General features: G+C 36.5%; 3 protein-coding genes across 5 annotated transcripts; all 3 read right to left on the reverse strand.

The window, feature by feature from the left end:
• Positions 1-506: 506 nt before the first annotated feature.
• On the reverse strand, positions 507-4942 carry LOC137948934 (uncharacterized). Its single transcript, XM_068795157.1, has 9 exons — positions 4618-4942; positions 4388-4419; positions 3715-3771; positions 3562-3618; positions 3408-3464; positions 1348-1428; positions 1071-1159; positions 835-885; positions 507-736 (listed from the first exon to the last, which is right to left on the reverse strand). Exons 1-9 carry the CDS (start codon positions 4689-4691, stop codon positions 704-706), a joined length of 531 nt encoding a protein of 176 aa, XP_068651258.1. The 5' UTR covers positions 4692-4942; the 3' UTR covers positions 507-703.
• A 458-nt stretch (positions 4943-5400) lies between these two features.
• On the reverse strand, positions 5401-12394 carry LOC137948106 (uncharacterized). 3 transcript variants are annotated; one of them, XM_068794055.1, is made up of 14 exons: positions 12080-12394; positions 11850-11881; positions 11178-11234; positions 11025-11081; positions 9958-10047; positions 9603-9799; positions 8876-8984; positions 8233-8638; positions 8040-8109; positions 7888-7955; positions 6821-6936; positions 6624-6730; positions 6130-6266; positions 5401-5881 (listed from the first exon to the last, which is right to left on the reverse strand). In XM_068794055.1, the coding sequence occupies exons 5-14, from the start codon at positions 10039-10041 to the stop codon at positions 5640-5642; spliced, it is 1536 nt and encodes a 511-aa protein (XP_068650156.1). In that variant the 5' UTR covers positions 10042-10047; positions 11025-11081; positions 11178-11234; positions 11850-11881; positions 12080-12394; the 3' UTR covers positions 5401-5639. The 3 variants fall into 3 exon arrangements, with proteins under 3 accessions (XP_068650156.1, XP_068650154.1, XP_068650155.1); XM_068794053.1 differs by having other exon boundaries at positions 5401-5884; XM_068794054.1 differs by having other exon boundaries at positions 5401-5884; positions 12076-12394.
• Positions 12395-12990: 596 nt separating this feature from the next.
• Positions 12991-17119, reverse strand: LOC137948235 (uncharacterized). Its single transcript, XM_068794242.1, has 9 exons — positions 16868-17119; positions 16514-16710; positions 15785-15893; positions 15142-15547; positions 14938-15018; positions 14432-14616; positions 14235-14341; positions 13751-13887; positions 12991-13534 (listed from the first exon to the last, which is right to left on the reverse strand). Exons 1-9 carry the CDS (start codon positions 16949-16951, stop codon positions 13290-13292), a joined length of 1551 nt encoding a protein of 516 aa, XP_068650343.1. The 5' UTR covers positions 16952-17119; the 3' UTR covers positions 12991-13289.
• Positions 17120-17530: the final 411 nt, after the last annotated feature.

Genomic DNA, 17530 nt, shown 5'->3' on the forward strand with positions numbered 1-17530 from the left:
AGCTTCATGTGAGAGCTTCAATGGGCATCCGGGGTTGGTATCATTTAACTGTAGAGTGGCATGTGGAATGCACATGGAGAGTGGCAGAAGGATAAAAGAGTATTTGTTGCGGCATTTTGAAAAACAATTGAAAGGTGCTTCAGTTCGAGCAGACTATGCGTCTCCCAAAGCGAGTGGTTTATCCTGTAAATGCCTGCAAGCAGAGGAATCAGAGGATAAATGCTTTCTGTCAACTGACGGGTTTTTTTGGTATATTCAGAGAGATAGAAGTTTCTATAAAGGAAGAGACTGTTCTCAAATCAAATTCACTGTAAATGGATAGGGTTTTTCTACCCAATCCAATTGAAACCGCTTAGATGTCTCTGGATACTGTTAAATGAATAGTCATCAACGAATGATTTTACACCCAGTTGTTTTAAGCTTTAATAACAATAATTTATGAAACTGTGAAAACACCTTCTAATCTAGATTGAAATATTTCATGTAAAATGGTAAGATTATATGAAATAAAGCAAATAGAATTTTTATACATAATCAGATATCATGTGAAATGAAAAATTCATACAACCTAAATGTGGATATATTCATACAAAATGATCAACATTATCTTTAAAGGAATGCTTATAACAATGGGGCCAGCGTTTCTTTTGAGGTCGTAAGTCAAGGTGCCTCTCACCCCTCCATTGTTTTCTACTGGCATGGCTCACTGGTACTGTGCCTTGACAATGGATAAAATCTGCAGAGGAAAGAAGAGAAATTTCTTAAATCTCAAATGCGTTCATAGCATAATTCCTCATGCAAAGGATTATCTCGTAAGAGAAGTACTGTGTATACCTTGTCGGCGAACAATCGAAACGTCTCCCCTTTTAGGCTTTTTTCTAGCTCCTGGCAAACAAAAACCAGTATGAGTAGAACATAGTACTGGATCTTTTAGAAAGCACATTATAACATAAGATCAGCGAAGGAAACAGTTTCTACAACTTTAGACCAGCATGTTGTAGCACCCAAGTGCTAATTTGGCTGATCTAAAATGATAATTCAGTTGTTTGCCCAAAAAGGTTAGTAGTTACATTTTCAGCATCGGTAGAACTACTGATCGTACAAATAAGCTTTTGGAGTTGTTCATCCTTCAGTGCATCTCGGATTTCAGCTGAAAGTGCTGCACATAAATAATGTACAGAGAGAAGCTCTATTCAAGTAAATAATGATGTTTGGAAGGTTAGGCAATCAAAGAAATATATCGATCTATAGAACCATGACATTGTTTTGATGTAAACCAGTTCAGTTATTGGTGTCCTACGTATTTGAAGACACAAAATAGCACCGGAGATGGAAAGAAGACGGTACCAATGGACTCCAGCTGCTCCTTCTGAAGCACCCAGCTTTGTTCTTCCACTTCACGTATCCTTTTCTCAGGCAATGGAGGAGCTACAACAGCATGTCCAAAACGAAATGAACCACTTCAGAAGAGGTAGGAAAGCGCATATCCATGTCCATATAGTTAGTGCCGTAACTCTTTAACTCTCAAAAGTAATAGTTTCTTTTAGCAGAGAGTATTGATCTCTAATACTGTTCACACTCTTACCAAAAATAAGACAAATAAACAGTTATCAAGAAGAAAAAAGATGATTTTTTATCAGCTAAAACTGAAGCACAAGAATTACTCCATAGGACGATCCAAGGAAATGACTAACAAGCATTAATCTCACAAAAAATCAGAAAAAAATAACAGAAAAAGACTAAACAGACTTTCTGCAGGAACACATCAAATATAGGGTCCTTTAGCCCTATAGACCCAACTACTAAAACTCAGTTTCAGCATCCACAGCAATCCATTCCATAATAAAAAATGTCTACCAAAATGTCTTATTCCTGTTTTCTAGTTTGAGGTCATTCAGTTTGACACTTATAAGACTGACTGAATTTTAATGTGTAGCCAGTCCTACAGGTAGTCAAAAAATGTTTCAATTGATCAGCCGCCAACAAATGGTGACGCAGACTTGATTTGGTCAAATTAAAACTTCTTTTTAATGGTGAGTGACTTTTAGTGCATAAAAAGAGTCTAATTATAGAAGGGGAACGAATCCCCAAGATTACAAAGAAAAGGTGCTCCAACAATTAGGAGTTGGTGGGCAATCCCCTGCTTAACAAGTTAGTAAGGAAAGGTTCTCCTGTTACATTCATTCCAACTTCCCTAGGTACTGCAGTTAAAGCTAATCCTCAAACGGGAAAGGGACTTCTCACAAACTAGATTGATAAAACTGGGGAAGTAACTCCGGTGGTCAATTTAAAATTAAAGTGTAGCAATGGAGAAAAATAATTTGAATAAGCATAACAAGGGTTCCAGTTATTTTACCTAAAAACTTGGAACCATCTCCAAGTCGACTTTAGGATTTTTACTTTCTTATTTCCATTTCTTTATTTTCTTGTTTTAAAAAGTCAGTTCAAACAGGACCTAGTGATCTTGGATACAGTATGGTTTGCCATGTCAAGCTGAAAAATATAACAGCCAAATGCCAGTCCTTTTTCCTTCTAATTCTATTCACTTCAAAATAAAAAAAATCCTATGTCAGACTTTTACCTTTATAAACTTATGATATATAGGCTCTACTAATTTTGTTTTTCTTACCATGATACTGCAATGATATGAGTCACTTGCATCCCTATAGTTGTATTAAACTAACATAATTTCCTTCCATATCTGTGCAAATTTAGTAAGTAAAACTATAATACTTAAATTTTAATTTTAATTACATATGTTATTAACAAGATGCACCAACATAACCAGTTTGTCAGGGAACCCTGGCATTCGATTTGCATGAAAATAAGCTCAAACGAATTATCCAGAGAGAGGGATTTGAAAGTTACCAAGCAAATAAAGAACAGCACTGTTTAGATAACAACTTGTTCAAAATCTTAACCTATGTTTGAGCAATTTCATTGATCAGGTCATCTTTATTCAACAGAACATCAGACAGGGAGGCAACAGACCCAAAATACCTGGAATTTCAGATCCAATAATCGTTGTTGACCTTTCTCCACTAGCTAGTCCCAGTAAGCCATTGGCCCCTACCAAGGAATAATGGCTAACTATTTCATGTTGCTTTAGTTGAGAAATTTTTTGTGTCAATAATCTTTGGCAAGTTCCTCAATGCGGTTTCATACAAAAATTTCAGCATTTGCTGAGCAACATAACATACTGTTCTTCTCTCACTCACATCCTCTTATAACTACCGAACATTATTCCAAATGACATGAAATTATTTTCTTATTATCTTTCTTGCCTACTGAAGAAAATAAAAACAAAGAACTCCTGAAAAGAACAAGATAATTGTTTAGACAATACTTTTCAATAAAAGGTTTGAATTATGTGTACAGTGAAGTGATAGAATAGTAAAACTCTTTACCTACTATAAGCTCAGAAGGACCTTTTGTCTCTGATGGAGTCTGGGCACAGGGAATTTCTGACAACATCAAAGAAACAAGAATTACCTCCATGCATTCACAAACAGAACTAACTTGATGTGTACAGTGAAGTGATAGAATAGTAAAACTCTTTACCTACTATAAGCTCAGAAGGACCTTTTGTCTCTGATGGAGTCTGGGCACAGGGAATTTCTAACAACATCAAAGAAACAAGAATTACCTCCATGCATTCACAAACAGAACTAACTTGATGTGTACAGTGAAGTGATAGAATAGTAAAACTCTTACCTACTATAGGCTCAGAAGGACCTTTTGTCTCTGATGGAATCTGGCCACAGGGAATTTCTGACAACATCAAATAAGCAAGAATTACCTCCACGCATTCACAAACAGAACTAACTTGTTAAGTCTTCCAATATGAATGCCAAAGTTAAAAGTGATACATTTGTCTGTCAAGGATGCAAAGATGAAGAAACAACTACAGAAAATCTCACAGTAATGACAAAAAATGTCTTATGTTAAGTCAACCAGGGATATTTGTAGTCCAAAAATTTTAGTGCACTTATATTTTTCCTTAGGAATGGTCTGCTTAATGGGAGTTGGTTCCCCACCACACTACAAAGACTGTATAATCTCGTTATGTCCCAAAAGAAATCTATTGCTCTCAAATGCTTCCTTTATTAGATCACCTAGGTTTGCATTCATAATCATTATGAGCCCAACAGCCATTTTACTATAGCAAGAAAAGTGAAGGGGGGACTGATCCTAATTTCTCAGTATTTTGTCATTCAATCTTCAGGAGAAAGTTTTACTCTTTTGGGGAATCCAACCTATTACATATCTCAAGTTTAAAACTGGTGGGCAAGAGAAATAATGAAAAATATACTCCGAGATCAAATAAAACGTAAAAATTATTAAAAGCTAAACATGCAAGTGAAATAATTTCAGATAGGAGGCATACCCTTGTGTTTCTTGAAACATGCCAAAGAACAACTGCAGATAAAACAGGTTCAGATGTTAAAAACTATCTCAAATTCAGAAAACAATACATGCAAAGAGATAGGGAAGTCCCACAAATACATTTATCCACCATTAAAAAAAGCTAATATCTCCGTTTAAAGGTTTGCATTGCTATTGAAAATCAATCAGTCGAGTAGCAGAAAAATGAGATAAAGGGTATATCTTACTTACTACGGGACTAAACATGAGGGGCATTTGTACTTGGATTGGGCTTCCTTACAGATTTCACATTGACGAGGACCCATGTTTCCGCTGATAGCTTCTCTGTTTTTTCTTTTTGAAGAGTTCAATCTTCAAACAGATTTCGAGAACTCGATGGTGCATACAAGTCTCTTAAATCGTGGCCGACTTCATGGAATCATGGGGATGATGGTGCGCGTGTACATAATGTGACAGGAAAAGGGCTTCTGATTGAGAATCCCTCGCAGGGTTAGTTTTCAAAAAGGGTGTGGGGATTTTTTAGTTATCTAAGAATCGGTTTGCTTTCTAGCTTCCCACAAACTTATACAGTGCCCTAACAGTGAATTCACTGCCGCGTCTTTTGGTAGTATAACTAAGCCAATGAGCTACTGCACTAAAGCCACCGAGTTTAAAGCATCACTCAGTTCCCGTCTCGAACCCAGATACTGTAGAGGAAAAAAAGGCGAAAAAGACTACGACAATTGTGTTCTTGTATGTTTCTAACCTCTATAATATGTTTTTTATTAAAAAACTACAAGCTTAAACGATTAAACGATTTTAGTGCTAAATGAAAGTGAAAGTGAAATACAATATAATCTATTTTATCTAAAGAAAATATTTTTTTGTGTAACCGGGTAAAGAGGAGAAGAGGAACGAGGAGACAGAAACAAGAACAGGGCGAGCGAATGAGGGAGTGAAAGTGAATTCAATAGCTACGAGAAGGAATGTCACTGTGGAAGCACTTTCACCCACAACTTTTCCTCCAAATATAAATTTTAATTAACTTGTGATATCCATTGCCAGTTTAATTAGTGAATAAACACAGCTAATTCTGGTGGGTGGGTATACATAATCTCAAACAGAGTCAAACGACACATGTCCAACAAAAGAAGACCATGGCTACGAAACATCATCAAAATGTAGTGCCGCAGTTCAGCTCTTTACAGTCCGGGTTTTGCAAACAAAAAAGGAGTCATAAGTCTATCCTTGCAGTCTTCGATCATCATGTACTTTCATGCTCTGTTTTCATCCTCATAGCCCAAGGCCCTGCCAGTCCGGCCAGTGACATAACCATAAGGAAGTGGCTGCTCACTGTGCATGTCAAGGCCATGGTACGATCGCGAAGCAAAATATTCAGCACCTGACTTAGCTGTTCGCTTGACCAAATCAGATGGATGTTTATCATCAACTTTCAGTGCCTTCTTTGTCATCTCTGCCAAAACAAGCCCTCTCTCTTCTTCTTCTACTTTCTCCGCTGCTTCAACAAATTCAGAATTTTGTCAATCCTATTTAAGAATTCTCAATAAAATATGTGACTGGATTACAGTTAGTATTCTCAAACATTAGACTCTTTGGTCTCAATCCATAAACCATAGCGAGTAAACTATTAAAAAGGACCACAAAAGAAACAAAGAGCAATTAGGATACGGGTGAATTTTAAAAGAAAATCAACATTAAGTAACATTAGAATCAGTTGATTCACAACCCATTCAGATATAGTACCTGACAACTCTAAATCTTCAACATATCCACCTTCTAAAAATGAATACCGTGCTTCCTCTCTGTCAACAATCTGCTGCGAAGCAGATGATAATAAATCCTGAAACTCCATCTTGTAAGCTCCCATCCAAAGACTTCCTCTACAAAAGTAAAATATAAAAATAAGAATCAAGAGACGTAAACCACAAACAGAGGATATTATCATGAGGTAAATCAAACATTTCTTTTTCTTTTTTTGCAAACAGGAACACATGAAGTACAAAACCTTATCACTGTTTCTTCTGACAACAGAAAAGCTTATAGCCTTATCACTATTTCTTCTGACAACAGAAAAGCTTAAAACCATAACTACCACAAAAAAAAAAGAGCCTAAAAAACAAAATGCAAACACAGGAAAAAAAAAAAAAAAAAGTAATGCATGGAAACAAAGTAGCAGTGCAAGAGAAAAATTGCAAGCAACAAGCATAATGTTTATGTTGAACTTCAAAAGATCATACCCACTGAAAGCTATCGTAGCTTCAAAAGGTGTGATAACAGGAGCCATAAACTCTTTACTGTCCAAAAGAGCAGTTTGGGCACATGACACATAAACAAAAACATCACACTGTCCAAAGGAGATTCTCAAGTCAGTAACATATATTTTGTAACAACAGATGTAAGAACACTAAAATGCTGCTTCATTATGAAAAATGACCTCAGGGAAGTTTGCTAACTTGGCAGGATTTGGTCTTCCCATAACTAGCATGTACGCCTTTTTTCCAGCTGCCTGAATCAGTTCTTTCATTTGATGAATCATATGAAGATAACCAGCTGAAAAGATAGTCAGAACATGCAGAATGTGTCTTAAACCTTGTATGGGTGTGTCAATTTTTTTTTAGTCTAACAGCATCCAAAAGCATCTAAAAAGCAATGCAAAAGAAGCATTCAGCAATGCAAGAACCATTGTCAGCAAGATTACAAATTTAGCTGAATTTTCCAATGTAAATTAAGCACCACCATTAGAAGAAAAACACATACAATTAAATGCACCATCTTTACTTTCATGAAGGACCAATAAGCTCAAAATTTTGTTTTGTTTTCTTTTTTTTTCAACTTGGAAGGATTGGGTTGAAAATAAGTACCAGGCACATCCTAAAAAGCTCTTTGCTATTAACAAGAAGCTTGGCGACCACTACGAAAGAGTCCAGTATGCTTTCACATCCATATGTTTTGAAAAATAATTTTCACACTTGTTAGCTTTACAACTTATGTCTCCTACTTAGTTTCATCAGTCACCAACTCGCCACTCCAATAACAAATGTAAATATATGTTGTTCATTAACTGAGTAACTAGCATGCTGCATTATGAGAGTGATATTTTCTTCAATTTAAAAGAGATTTAGTAAAAAAAATTATTTTGTCATCATATGCTAAAGAACTAAAATATAAACAAGTTGAATTATATGTGAAGAGTATTGTAGTCCCGTTGCCTTACCCAGTATCCCTCTAAGGTAGAAAAGTGTTTAGCTACATACGGCAGTTGTATGGTTCAATTTTTAGTTTTTTATGTCATGTAATTAGGGAGATAGAAGGAATTGAGTGTAGAGGGGTAGTTCTATCCATGTACCTTATTTTACACATAAGTGATATTTAATACAGGCAAGGTTGATTTCAGACCTCTCAACAAGTGCCAGAATTGTTTCACTCTCTCTCTCTCTCTCCTCTTTCTTTCTTCTTAATTTTACACTTTTACGATACACAAAGGGTCTCAAGAAAAAGTACCTACACCAAGAGTACCCACCAAAATCCCAACAATATTTGCATCCTTTGCTTTCTCAACAAGATAGTATCTACAAAGCAAGTAGAAGATAACTTTAATAAGGATATATTCATGGTATTTATTTGAAGAACAAAATATAGGACAGCCAGTATACCTGCGTTTAACAATCTTACTCTGACGAGACAAGTCCTTCAGCAGGCACTTTTTCTTTGCATCATATCTGACTGAACACATGAGAAACTTGCAATTTGTCAGTTAAATAAACAAATTCCCTAGATATCCAAAATAGATGAAGCTGAATAATTGATGTGGATAACCATAGTAAAAGAGAGAAGTTTCTTTTCAACCTATTTCACAGTTGTTGTATGTAATGAGCACATTGGCAAAAGCTGGGTTATCACAGCCAATCCAGAACAGCAAATAGTCTTCCATTTTGGCACCTTCAAGCAAATTCCATACTAGGCCTCCAAGGGTATGGCTTGTGCTGGCAGTTGAGTAATTAACTTTGCACTTACTATAATTAGGAGTACTGTCAGTGTCAACAGACTTCAAAAGATCCACACAAGCAGCTGAGGTATCATAAGGATCAAGTTGAATATTGGGAGACCCGTTACTCTCTAATGGCTTCATAACTGAACTCCTAACATCTGCAAAATGGACAACTAAGTTCATGTCTCTAAAGCTTGACTTTCTCACTGTCACTGCTTCTTTGATGCTCTGAACGGCATAAGCATATTCCAGTCCATAGAGTACCTGTTTTCCACAATATTAAGTTCCTCAAGTTTCTGAATTCAGAATATACCTAAGATTTTCTGTGCATTACTGGCATGAATATGACATGAAGGAAAATACATGTAAATTTTCTTTTTTAACATAAATCCCGTCAACATCCACTTTTGTAATGCTTGATACAGAAATATATTGCAAGCACAGAAATACACAACATTCCACAAGCAACAGGTATGACCCACTAGGAAAGATTATGCATACCATAACAGGTTTGTCAACTGTTGCTGAGAGGTCAAATAAATGATCAACACACACATTCACATCAATGGAGGATTTGCCAAAAATGAACAATGCTGGTAAAGTTGAGGTTCTGAAAATAACACCACTCAGATGTTAGTAGCTTGAAAAGGTAGGAGAAGATATTTTATGATACAAAAGAGTACAAACACTACATCAAGATGAAGAACCAAATGCAAAAAGATCCGTAACATAATAACTCTGCAAAGTCAAAGTTGAAAAAATGGAAATGAAAAACTTCATGAAAAAATCAAATCGCTAAACTCCAGAAACATAAGTCTGAACCAAAAACCAAACTACTGGGATGCCTCGAGCAAAATCCTCAAACGTCTCAATCTAATCCCCATATTTAAATGGCTGACTCAAAGTATTACCTGCAAACTAACCAGCTAATAGCCGACTCTACAAACGAAACTGACATCCCTTGTTTTCAAACAGAAATTTAGCGAAACGTCTGAAATCATTAGTTCTTGGATTCCTCGAGCTAATTTCTAAAACTTAGGAGACCATAGTAACGTGAATTTTGCAACGCAAGAGATCAAACTATGCAACCTTTAGTTTAAAACCGAGCCTTTAAGAAGCTAAAGACTGAAAAAAAACCATAAACATGCTTGCTAAATCAGCTTAAGAATTAAAATAAAAAATCTTACTCAAACTCAACCTCTCGATATAAATGAAAAGACATACTCACGGGCTTAGACATGTATGGCCGTAGTGCACAACACAGTCGGCATTAACATGTGAAGCCCCAACCTCATCGACACAGCAGCTACCATAAGTCGTGTCCGCCAGCACATAAATCCCAACATTTTCGCGACCAAACGAGAAGAGCTCTCGTCTCAACGTACTCGCTACTCTGGTGGAATCTTTCAAGAGTTCATCAGGGAACTGAAATGACAATTGTCAATGAAACACCCATACAGTAAGGAAATAACAGGATTAGAAACCCTAGCCGGCTCAAAGGTTTTGAAGAGACCAGAAACAGAACACGTAAAAAAGGATACTTCAAGGTAAATCGTTAAAAAAGAATGAAGAAAAATAGAAACCTGCAAGGCGACCCTGGAGAAATTGCCGTCAAGGATGAATTGGGCGGTGCGTGTGATTTCATAATAGTTCAGCAGAAAATCCATTGGCTCCTGTTACGTACCGGGAGTTGGTTAGGAACGGCAATGGTGAGGGTTCGAGGAGGCCAGGTTTGGGCCTCTGTGTGTGTGTGTGAGTGTGTGTGTGTGTGTGTGTGTGTGTGTGTGTGTGTGTGTGAGAGAGAGAGAGAGAGAGTTGTATGTTTCTTGGTACTATCTATTAGGATCTCTTCATTTCAATTTAAATGCTTCAATTTATGTGCAATTGAATTACTTTAGCTCAAGGTACATATCATTTATTTGGTTTTTTATTATTTTGATCATTATTGGAGTGTTATGGTAATGTTATTGTCACACTTAGTGTTATAAAAATCCAGCTCAAGGTTTTTCATAATATTTGTTCTATGTTGATATATGAAGTGGTATCGAATGTTTTTCCATGCATGAAAACAAGTTCAAACGAATTATCAAGGGAGAGGGATTTGAAAGTTACTAAGCAAATAAAGAACGCCACTGTTTAGATAACAACATGTTGAAAATCTTAACTTATGTTTGAGCAATTTCACTGATCAGGTCTTCTTTATTCATGAGAACATCAGGCAGGTTGGCAACAGACCCAAAATACCTGGAGTTTCAGATACAATAATCGTTGCTGACCTTCCTCCACTAGCTAGTCCCGGTAAGCCATTAGTCCCTACCAAGGAATAATGGCTAACTATTTCATGTTGCTTTAGTTGAGAAATTTTTTGTGTCAATAATCTTTGGCAAGTTCCTCAATGCGGTTTCATACAAAAATTTCAGCATTTGCTGAGCAACATAACATACTGTTCTTCTCTCACTCACATCCTCTTATAACTACCGAACATTATTCCAAATGACATGAAATTATTTTCTTATTATATTTCTTGCCTACTGAAGAAAATAAAAACAAAGAACTCCTGAAAAGAAGAAGATAATTGTTTAGACAATACTTTTCAATAAAAGGTTTGAATTATGTGTACAGCGCAGTGATAGAATAGTAAAACTCTTACCTACTATAAGCTCAGAAGGACCTTTTGTCTCTGATGGAGTCTGGGCACAGGGAATTTCTGACAACATCAAAGAAACAAGAATTACCTCCATGCATTCACAAACAGAACTAACTTGATGTGTACAGTGAAGTGAAAGAATAGTAAAACTCTTACCTACTATAGGCTCAGAAGGACCTTTTGTCTCTGATGGAATCAGGGCACAGGGAATTTCTGACAACATCAAATAAGCAAGAATTACCTCCACGCATTCACAAACAGAACTAACTTGTTAAGTCTTCCAATATGAATGCCAAAGTTAAAAGTGATACATTTGTCTGTCAAGGATGCAAAGATGAAGAAACAACTACAGAAAATCTCACAGTAATGACAAAAAATGTCTTATGTTAAGTCAACCAGGGATATTTGTAGTCCAAAAATTTTAGTGCACTTATATTTTTCCTTAGGAATGGTTTGCTTAATGGGAGTTGGTTCCCCACCACACTACAAAGACTGTATAATCTCGTTATGTCCCAAAAGAAATCTATTGCTCTCAAATACTTCCTTTATTAGATCACCCGGGTTTGCATTCATAATCATTATGAGCCCAACAGCCATTTTACTATAGCAAGAAAAGTGAAGGGGGGCTGATCCTAATTTCTCAGTATTTTGTCATTCAATCTTCAGGAGAAAGTTTTACTGTTTTGAGGAATCCAACCTATTACATATCACAAGTTTAAAACTGGTGGGCCGGAGAAATAATGAAAAGTATACTCCGATATCAAAGAAAACGTAAAAATCATTAAAAGCTAAACATGCAAGTGAAATAATTTCAGATAGGAGGCATACCCTTGTGTTTCTTGAAACATGCCAAAGAACAACTGCAGATAAAACAGGTTCAGATGTTAAAAACTATGTCAAACTCAGATAACAATACATGCAAAGAGATAGGGAAGTCCCACAAATACATTTATCCACCATTAAAAAAAGCTAATATCTCCGTTTAAAGGTTTGAATTGATATTGAAAATCAACCAGTTGAGTAGGAGAAAAATGAGATAAAGGGTATATCTTACTTACTACGGAACTAAACATGAGGGGCATTTTTACTTGGATTGGGCTTCCCGGCAGATTTCACATTGACGAGGATAGCTTCTCTGTCTTTTCTCTTTGAAGAGTTCAATCTTCAAACAGCGTTCGAGAACTCGACGGTGCTTACAAGTCTCTTAAATCGTGGCCGACTTCATGGAATCATGGGGATGATGGTGCCCGTGTACATACTGTGACAGGAAGAGGGTTTCTGATTGAGAATCCCTCGCAGGGTTTGTTTTCAAAAAGGGTGTGGGAAATTTTTAGTTACTCCGAGAATCGATTTGCTTTCTACCTTCCCACAAACTTATACAGTGCCCTAACAGTGAATTCACTGCCGCGTCTTTTGGTAGTATAACTAAGCCAATGTGCTACTTCAAAAAACTAAAACCTCCGAGTTTAAAGCATCACCAAGTTCCCGTCTCGAACCCAGATATGTTAGACCAAAAAAACGGCGAAAACAACTATGACCAATTGTGTCCTTGTATGTTTCTAATCTCTATATTTTTTCATTTTTTATTAAAAAAAACTAAAAACTTGAACGATTTTAGTGCTAAGTGAAAGTAAAACTGAAGAACAACATAATTTATTTTATTTTTTTGTGTTACCGGGCAAAGAGGAGAAGAGGAACGAGGAGACAAAAACGAGAACAAGGCAACCAGTAGTGAAAGTGAATTCAATAGCTATGAGAAGGAATTTCACTGTCACTCTTGTTTTTATAAGAACAAGGGAAAGTAAATTGGCTAGGTAATTCACTTTCATCCTCAACTTTAATGGAATTCATTTTCACACTTTTTTTCATAAGAATAAGAAAAAATAAATTTGCTAAAATAATTCACTTTCATCTTCAACTTTCTCCGTACACTACCAGGTTTCAAGTTTACTAGTGGAAGCACTTTCATCCTCAACTTTTCCTGTACACTAACAAAGTCTTTAGTGTTTTCTCCAAACATTAATTTTAATTAACTTGTGATATCCTTTGATACACGGCCGGTTTAATTAGTGAATAAACACAGCTAATTCTGGTGGGTGGGTATACATAATCTCAAACAGTGTCAAACGACACATGTCCAACAAAAGAAGACCATGGCTACGAAACATCATCAAAATGTGGTGCCGCAGTTCAGCTATTTACAGTCTGGGTTTTGCAAACAAAAAACGGAGCCATTAGCCAATCCTTGCAGTCTTCGATCATCATGTACTAGTATGCTCTGCTTTCATCCTCATAGCCCGAGGCCCTGCCAGTCCGGCCAGTGACATAACCATAAGGAAGTGGCTGCTCACTGTGCATGTCAAGGCCATGGTACGATCGCGAAGCAAAAAATTCAGCACCCGACTTAGCCGTTCGCTTGACCAAATCAGATGGATGTTTATCATCAACTTTCAGCGCCTTCTTTGTCATCTCTGCCAAAACAAGCCCTCTCTCTTCTTCTTCTACTTTCTCCGCTGCTTCAACAAATTCAGAATTTTGTCAATCCTATTTTAGAATTCTCAATAAAATATGTGACTCTTTGCTCTCAATCCATAAACCATAGCGAGTAAACTATTAAAAAGGACCATAAAAGAAACAAAGAGCAATTAGGATACGGGTGAATTTTAAAAGAAAATCATCATTAAGTAACATTAGAATTAGTTGATTCACAACCCATTCAGATATAGTACCTGACAACTCTAAATCTTCAACATATCCACCTTCTAAAAATGAATACCGTGCTTCCTCTCTGTCAACAATCTGCTGCGAAGCAGATGATAATAAATCCTGAAACTCCATCTTGTAAGCTCCCATCCAAAGACTTCCTCTACAAAAGTAAAATATAAAAATAAGAATCAAGAGAGGTAAACCACAAACAGAGGATATTATCATGAGGTAAATCAAACATTTCTTTTTCTTTTTTTGCAAACAGGAACACATGAAGTACAAAACCTTATCACTGTTTCTTCTGACAACAGAAAAGCTTATAGCCTTATCACTATTTCTTCTGACAACAGAAAAGCTTAAAACCATAACTACCACAAAAAAAAGAGCCTAAAAAACAAAATGCAAACACAGGAAAAAAGAAGTAATGCATGGAAACAAAGTAGCAGTGCAAGAGAAAAATTGCAAGCAGCAAGCATAATGTTTAGGTTGAACTTCAAAAGATCATACCCACTGAAAGCTATCGTAGCTTCAAAAGGTGTGATAACAGGAGCCATAAACTCTTTACTGTCCAAAAGAGCAGTTTGGGCACATGACACATAAACAAAAACATCACACTGTCCAAAGGAGATTCTCAAGTCAGTAACATATATTTTGTAACAACAGATGTAAGAACACTAAAATGCTGCTTCATTATGAAAAATGACCTCAGGGAAGTTTGCTAACTTGGCAGGATTTGGTCTTCCCATAACTAGCATGTACGCCTTTTTTCCAGCTGCCTGAATCAGATCTTTCATTTGATGAATCATATGAAGATAACCACCTGAAAAGATAGTCAGAACATGCAGAATGTATCTTAAACCTTGTATGGGTGTGTCAATTTTTTTTGAGTCTAACAGCATCCAAAAGCATCTAAAAAGCAATGCAAAAGAAGCATTCAGCAATGCAAGAACCATTGTCAGCAAGATTACAAATTTAGCTGAATTTTCCAATGTAAATTAAGCACCACCATTAGAAGAAAAACACATATAATTAAATGCACCATCTTTACTTTCATGAAGGACCAATAAGCTCAAAATTTTGTTTTGTTTTCTTTTTTTTTTCAACTTGGAAGGATTGGGTTGAAAATAAGTACCAGGCACATCCTAAAAAGCTCTTTGCTATTAACAAGAAGCTTGGTGACCACTACGAAATATATGACAGCCAGTATGACAGCCAGTATACCTGCGTTTAACAATCTTACTCTGACGAGACAAGTCCTTCAGCAGGCACTTTTTCTCTGCATCATATCTGACTGAACACATGAGAAACTTGCAATTTGTCAGTCAAATAAACAAATTCCCTAGATATCCAAAATAGATGAAGCTGAATAATTGACGTGGATAACCATAGTAAAAGAGACAAGTTTCTTTTCAACCTATTTCACAGTTGTTGTATGTAATGAGCACATTGGCAAAAGCTGGGTTATCACAGCCAATCCAGAACAGCAAATAGTCTTCCATTTTGGCACCTTCAAGCAAATTCCATACTAGGCCTCCAAGGGTATGGTTTGTGCCGGCAGTTGAGTAATTAACTTTGCACTTACTAGAATTAGGAGTACTGTCAGTGTCAACGGACTTCAAAAGATCCACACGAGCAGCTGAGGGATCATAAGGATCAAGTTGAATATTGGAAGACCCGTTACTCTCTAATGGCTTCATAACTGAACTCCTAACATCTGCAAAATGGACAACTAAGTTCATGTCTCTAAAGCTTGACTTTCTCACTGTCACTGCTTCTTTGATGCTCTGAACGGCATAAGCATATTCCAGTCCATAAAGTACCTGTTTTCCACAATATTAATTTCCTCAAGTTTCTGAATTCAGAATATACCTAAGATTTTCTGTGCATTACTGGCATGAATATGACATGAAGGAAAACACATGTAAATTTTCATTTTTAACATAAATCCTGTCAACATCCACTTTTGTAATGCTTGATACAGAAATATATTGCAAGCACAGAAATACACAACATTCCACAAGCAACAGGTATGACCCACTAGGAAAGATTATGCATACCATAACAGGTTTGTCAACTGTTGCTGAGAGGTCAAATAAATGATCAACACACACATTCACATCAATGGAGGATTTGCCAAAAATGAACAATGCTGGTAAAGTTGAGGTTCTGAAAATAACACCACTCAGATGTTAGTAGCTTGAAAAGGTAGGAGAAGATATTTTATGATACAAAAGAGTACAAACACTACATCAAGATAAAGAACCAAATGCAAAAAGATCCGTAACATAATAACTCTGCAAAGCCAAAGTTGAAAAAATGGAAATGAAAAACTTCATGAAAAAATCAAATCCCTAAACTCCGGAAACATAAGTATGAACCAAAAACCAAACTACTGGGATGCCTGGAGCAAAATCCTCAAATGTCTCAATCTAATCCCGGTATTTAAATGGCTGACTCAAAGTATTACCTGCAAAGTAACCAGCTAATAGCCGACTACACAAACGAAACCGACATCCCTTGTTTCCAAACAGAAATTTGGCGAAACGTCTGAAATCATTGGTTCTCGTATTCCTCGAACTAATTTCTAAAACTTAGGAGACCATAGTAACGTGAATTTTGCAACGCAAGAAATCAAACTATGCAACCTTTAGTTTAAAACCGAGCCTTTCAGAAGCTAAAAGGCTGAAAAAAACCCATACACATGCTTGCTAAATCAGCATAAGAATCAAAGTAAAAAATCTGACTCAAACTCAACCTTCTCAATATAAATGAAAAAACATACTTACAGGCTTAGACATGTATGGCCGTAATGGACAACACAGTCAGCATTAACATGTGAAGCTCCAACCTCATCGACACAGCAGCTACCATAAGTCGTGTCCGCCAACACATAAATCCCAACATTTTCGCGACCAAACGAGAAGAGCTCTCGTCTCAACGTACTCGCTACTCTGGTGGAATCTTTCAAGAGTTCATCGGGGAACTCAAATGACAATCGTCAATGAAACACCATACAGTAAAGAAATAACAGGATTAGAAACCCTAGCCGGCTCAAAGGTTTTGAAGAGACCAGAAACAGAACACGTAAAAAATGATACTTCAAGGAAAAATCGTTAAAAAAGAATGAAAAAAAAAGAAACCTGCAAGGCGACCCTGGAGAAATTGCCGTCGAGGATGAATTGGGCGGTGCGTGTGATTTCATAATAGTTTGGCAGAAAATCCATTGGCGGGAACGGGAGTTAAATAGAAGAGGAGGAAGAAAGCCCCGCTGAGCAAAGCGTTTGCACTTGACGGCTCAAATATGCATATATTGAACCGAATTGACTGGAACTTGAAAGCCGAATTTCCTGTTACGTACCGGGAGTTAGGAACGGCGGTGGTGAGGAGTTCGGGAAGGCCAGGTTTGGGCCTGCGAATTCTGGTCAGACCTCAGTGTGTGTGTGTGTGTTTTTAAAATAATTACCCCTAAGATTTATGTATTATCTATTAGGATCTCTTCATTTCAGTTTAAATGCTTCAATTTATGTGCAATTGAATTACTAATAGATTGAATTTAAGAGTTATTTTTTATTATTTTGATCATTATTGGAGTGTTATGGTAATGTTATTGTCACACTTGGGTTATAAATATCCAGCTCATGGTTTTTCATAATATTCGTTCTATGTTGATATATGAAGTCGTATCGAATGTTTTCCATGCGGTGAAGAAATAATTTTTCATCGTGAAGAAGGCGAATATGATGAGATTGTCACATGAATTTTTTTGTTCGTGTTTACGTATTGCAAGACAAGTCATAGGGTAG

The sequence above is a fragment of the Aristolochia californica genome, unplaced genomic scaffold (assembly GCF_029961685.1).
Source record: "Aristolochia californica isolate CCGP_79_NKW_82.1479 unplaced genomic scaffold, dmAriCali1.0.hap1 SCAF_13, whole genome shotgun sequence".
NCBI classification, from domain to species: Eukaryota; Viridiplantae; Streptophyta; class Magnoliopsida; order Piperales; family Aristolochiaceae; genus Aristolochia; species Aristolochia californica.